This window comes from Penaeus vannamei, chromosome 2, assembly GCF_042767895.1.
Source record: "Penaeus vannamei isolate JL-2024 chromosome 2, ASM4276789v1, whole genome shotgun sequence".
NCBI classification, from domain to species: domain Eukaryota; kingdom Metazoa; phylum Arthropoda; class Malacostraca; order Decapoda; family Penaeidae; genus Penaeus; species Penaeus vannamei.
This window is the reverse complement of record NC_091550.1, coordinates 21,734,252-21,739,251: the sequence shown is the minus strand read 5'-3', so window position 1 is coordinate 21,739,251 and position 5,000 is coordinate 21,734,252. Positions and strand designations below refer to the sequence as shown.

Genomic DNA, 5,000 nt, shown 5'->3' with positions numbered 1-5,000 from the left:
TGATGCTATGATACAATATTTAGAGCAAGGGATGGTAAAAAATGGCGTAATGAACAAAGAAGGATACAATCATAAATCCAAAGAAATGAACGAATGAACAAGGAAATATCGCTGAACCACTCAACAGACAGAATATATAAATACAAACAGATAGACAGAAAAAAATCTAGAATTCAGTAGCATTCATAAATGAATAAATGCATAAGATTTAAAAGAACATTAATATTCATAAATAAATGAATAGGTAAATAAATAAAACACATATCACTCACTGATTCATTGGTGAGATCGTGCACTGTGCAGTCCAGCTCCGCGGTCTGGCCGAGATACACTTCACAGCTGGTGTTCGAAGGGGCGAAGTGCGGCTCCGGAACGACCTCGTGGTGGTGGTGCGTGTGGTGGTCGTGGTCGTAGTGTGACTCGGAGACGCTAATGAACCGCTGGGTTTTGAGGGGAGACGACACAAGCCTCCCGAGGGCCTTCGGGGACGACCCATCTCCGAGGGCTTCTGCGGGTGAGGGACAAACAAGGGAATTTGAGATCGATTTCATCCCGAGGCCGAGTAGGTTCGTTAAGAAATGATGATGGGTGGTAATAAATGTCAATGATATAGTTAGTCATAATAATACTATACTCGCCGAATAGAAAAAAAACTCGCAAAGTCATATTTTTCTATTGTTGTAGAAGAGATAGTGAAGAGATATTGAACCATAATTGAATATCAACTTACATTCAAGAACAATAATGACGACAACCACAATGACAATGATTATCTAAATTATAATTCCAATAATATATTTTATATTGGTACAACTACTACATATATTATCTTGATAATGATAATAGTAATAATAATGATAATGATGATAATAATGATAATGATAATTATGATAATAATAAAAATAATAGTAATACTGGTAATTAGAATAATGATAATAATGATTATGATGATAATTATCTGAAAAAGAGAGTAATGATAATAATGATAATACTAATAATGATAATAATAATGATAACAATAATAGTAATAATAACAATAATAATGATGATAATGAAGATAATAGCAACAATAATGATATTTATCTGAAAAAAGAGAGTAATGGTAATAATGACAATACTAATAATGATAATAATAATGATAACAATAATATTAATGATAACAATAATAATGATGATAATGAAGATAATAGCAACAATGATGATACTAGTAATGATAATGATAATAATAATGATAAAAGTAATTATTATAATGACATCAACAACAAAAATAACAATGGTGATAATAATAATAATGATAATGAAAATGATAATGATAATAATAATCATAATGTTCATAATAGTAATGACGATAATAATTATAATAATAACAATGATGATAATACTAATGAGATAGCAATAACAATAATAATAACAATAATAATGATAACAATAATAACAATACTACTACCACGGCTACTACTACTAACAACAATAATGATAATAATAATAATAATAGCAATGATAATGATAATAATAACAATAACAATGATAACAATAATGATAATAATCATAATAATAATTATTACTATTATTACTATTATTAATATTATTATTATCGCTATCATAATAACAACAGCAATGACAGTAATAACAACAATAAATAATAACTATACATCATCGCCACAAACATCATCATTACCATCACCATCTCTATAATTACAGAACCCCATAAAGCGCGAGGGCCCGCCCGCCACCACCACCGCCCACCACCACCACCGCCCACCACCACCACCGCCCACCAGAACCCGCCGCCCACCACCACCACCGCCCACCAGAACCCGCCGCCCGCGAGGAAGAGAAATCAACGCAAATAAATCTAAGAGCGGGAAACGGGCCTACTTCCTAATTAGGGCGAGACAGCGGCGAACACATTCTGTTTACCTGTCAGCGCGAGGAGGAGCGGCAGCCACCTGAACAATATTGATTCCGCTGTCATTCCCACGGCCTGGAAAAAGAGAGACAAAATTTAGAGCTCCGGCCGTGCATGTTGTCGTTGGGTGATTTAGAGTCCGAGCTCACCCCCCACCCCCACCCCCACCCCCAATAAAAAAAGAAAGAAAAAAAAAAGAAAAAAAAATCCGGAATACTAAGATTTAGAGGGAGAGAGATGCTGATACTGTGTTCTTCTGTGACGGGGTTTTAGAAGCTGTTCTGTTTTGTTTTTCTCTCTCTCTGTTCTTGTATAAAGAGATGGGTGTTAGTTTACATGTTTATCTATTAACTGAGGGAGACGATGATATTGCCTTAAAAGCCTCAGATTTTATTTTGTCTCATTTCGTTTAATACGCCTTTATTCGTGTATATTTACGTAAGTGTTTGTTTTTCTCTTTATTTGTGTTTATTAGTGTTATATTTTTTTACTGTGTTATTTGTTTATATGTTTCTAACTTTCATGGGTTTTATTTTCTAACGAAAGAGGGAGACAGAAGGAAATGGCCAAAAAATGTGTAACAGCTGTAAAGTTGCGTGATGAAAATTCTCAAAATAATGACTTAGCAAGGGAGGAGATGCATGCGCATGTACGTGTGTGAGTGTGTGTGTGTGTGTGTGTGTGTGTGTATGTGTGTGTGTGTGTGTGTGTGTGTGTGTGTGTGTGTGTGTGTGTGTGTGTGTGTGTGTGTGTGTGTGTGTGTGTGTGTGTGTGTGTGTGTGTGAGTGTGTGTGTGTGTGTGTGTGTGTGTGTGTTTAAACACTTTATTTCATTAATTACAACAGGTATTCTATTGTGTGTGTACTTGTTATACGTGCATAAAACAGCACACAAACCACATTCTCAAAATCAGCCCATCAATAAAAGCACAAGCAGAGCCAGCCTACAAGAACCGGCCTCCGTGGCACTCCGGCCCGCACGCGATCGCCTCACCGCGCGCCCGGCTGCTGCTCCTCGGCGTCCGGCCTCAGGGAACGACCCGAGTGGCAGACCTAACCGCTGGCCCTCCGCTCGCGCCCGAAAGGATTTCCCAAGGACGAGAAGGAAAGGGAGATGTGTTGGAAGATGTAGCACCTGTACCGAATATATGGCACCCTCATGTGTCTCGAGGATTTTTCTGTGTGTCACACTTTTGTTCCCGAAGTTAGTCTCTTTTTCTCGAACTCTGGGCCTTTCTTTCTTTCTTTCTTTCTGTCTTTCTTTCTTTCTGTCTGTCTTTCTTTTTTTCTTTCCCTTTTATTTCTTTCTTTGTTGGGATTCGGTGAGGAGGATGTTACAAGAAATTCATTTTTTTGTGTGTTATAGTTTATTTGTATCTTAACTTATTTATTATTATCAATACCATTGCCTTTTTGTATGTTCATTAATCAAAATCTATGTGAGAGGAATGTTCTTTTTTATTAGCCATAAATAATTTCAAGTGGCAATACTGTTTGTCGTTTTGATGTAATGCTCAGACGATTATGATAATAATCTTGATTATTTTTGTTAAAAGAAATTTCTGTTGTTCTCATTTTCATTGTTATCATTTTATGAAGTCTTATTATTCATCATAATTTTTAAAGAGTTGTAAGATGTATGTTTATCTATGCATTCAATTATCTCAAAAATAGTTTGACCTCAATAATTTTACAATGGGTCTGTCAGCAACACAATCACATATACACAATTATCATATTTTCTCCCTGTATCGACTTTTCTTTGTCCGTTGTTTCATTCAGTGCTTTGGAGTCGTTGTAAAATCTAGTTTTATAAAACGTGACAAAAATGATACCAAAGACAGGGTGACATCCGGGAGAGCTTCAGAATGGTAAGCCAATTATCGCCAGCTGACATGCTTACTTTTTTCTGACTTTTGTAATGTTGAAGCCTATCTTTCTAAAGATAGGACTGTAGACTACCGTACTAATAGATATAATTTGTTTTCAAGCTTATTCCATGCACAGTGTGTCTGCTTGATATAATGGATAATAATAAAAAAAAACTCACATACAGAGACTGTAATTGACCAAGTGTCAGTTAAGCTTTACCGTGAGTAGTTAATGACTACGACCCAGTGTGTATGTCAACTACTAGATGGCTCTATTGGTCAGGTACGACGATATTAGTGTTGTAATATTTTTTCCTTATTACAGTATCCCTTTTATCTACAATATATATGCATATATATCCATTTTCTCCGTTGGCTCCCTTTTTTATCTCGGGAACAACGCGCAAACTAAACCCACTGGAGCGCTATGCCGGGAAAGATAAAAGGAAGGCAAAGGATCAAAAGTTGCAGGAAAGACAGGAATTGCAAGGGTGTTTGCAAGCGCAGGTGTGGAAGGGAAAGGGGCCGGTAAGTGTGGCGCAGCGAGCGGCCGCGCGTGAACGCAAACCTCGAGCTTTCGAGTTTTTAAAAGGAAAAAAGGCAAACGCATAGACAGAATTAAAGCAAAAGTCAAATGAAAAAACAAAACGAGAGCAAAACTAAAAGAAAGTAAGGCCAACCTAAAGCCAGGAAACAACAGATAGAAAAGTAGAGCCGAAAATAAAATAAAAGCAAAACAAAATAACAAAACCCATAAAGCACTCGGAGTGCACCTCGCGCCAACGCCCAACAATCCCTCAGGATGTGTGGATGTGTATATATATAAATGTATATACATATATATGCATATATACATATATATACACACACAACACACAACACACACACACACACACACACACACACACACACACACACACACACACACATATATATATATATATATATATATATATATATATATATATATATATATATATATATATATATGTATATATATATATACATATATATATACATATATATATATATACATATATATATATATATTCATCCACATACACATACAAACACAAATGCCCGCATGCCCAAACACACACACATACACACTTATGTGTGATATTATAATTATATGTACATATAAACAGATCATCACCAAAATCTGAGCTGGTCGTATAGACAGCCCATCCATAAACTTTCCGTATTTTTTCGCTAATTATG

The 5,000-nt window shown here is 35.7% G+C and overlaps 1 protein-coding gene across 1 annotated transcript in view; it reads right to left on the bottom strand.

The window, feature by feature from the left end:
• The window catches only part of LOC113808660 (uncharacterized), a 75,211-nt gene that overhangs the window by 39,305 nt on the left and 30,906 nt on the right, over positions 1 to 5,000 (bottom strand). The window contains exons 2-3 of the mRNA XM_070127246.1: positions 1,921 to 1,984; positions 273 to 508 (exon numbers count right to left, since the gene is read on the bottom strand). Of these exons, the coding sequence (XP_069983347.1) occupies positions 273 to 508; positions 1,921 to 1,984 (300 nt within the window). The remainder of the gene's footprint in view (positions 1 to 272; positions 509 to 1,920; positions 1,985 to 5,000) is intronic.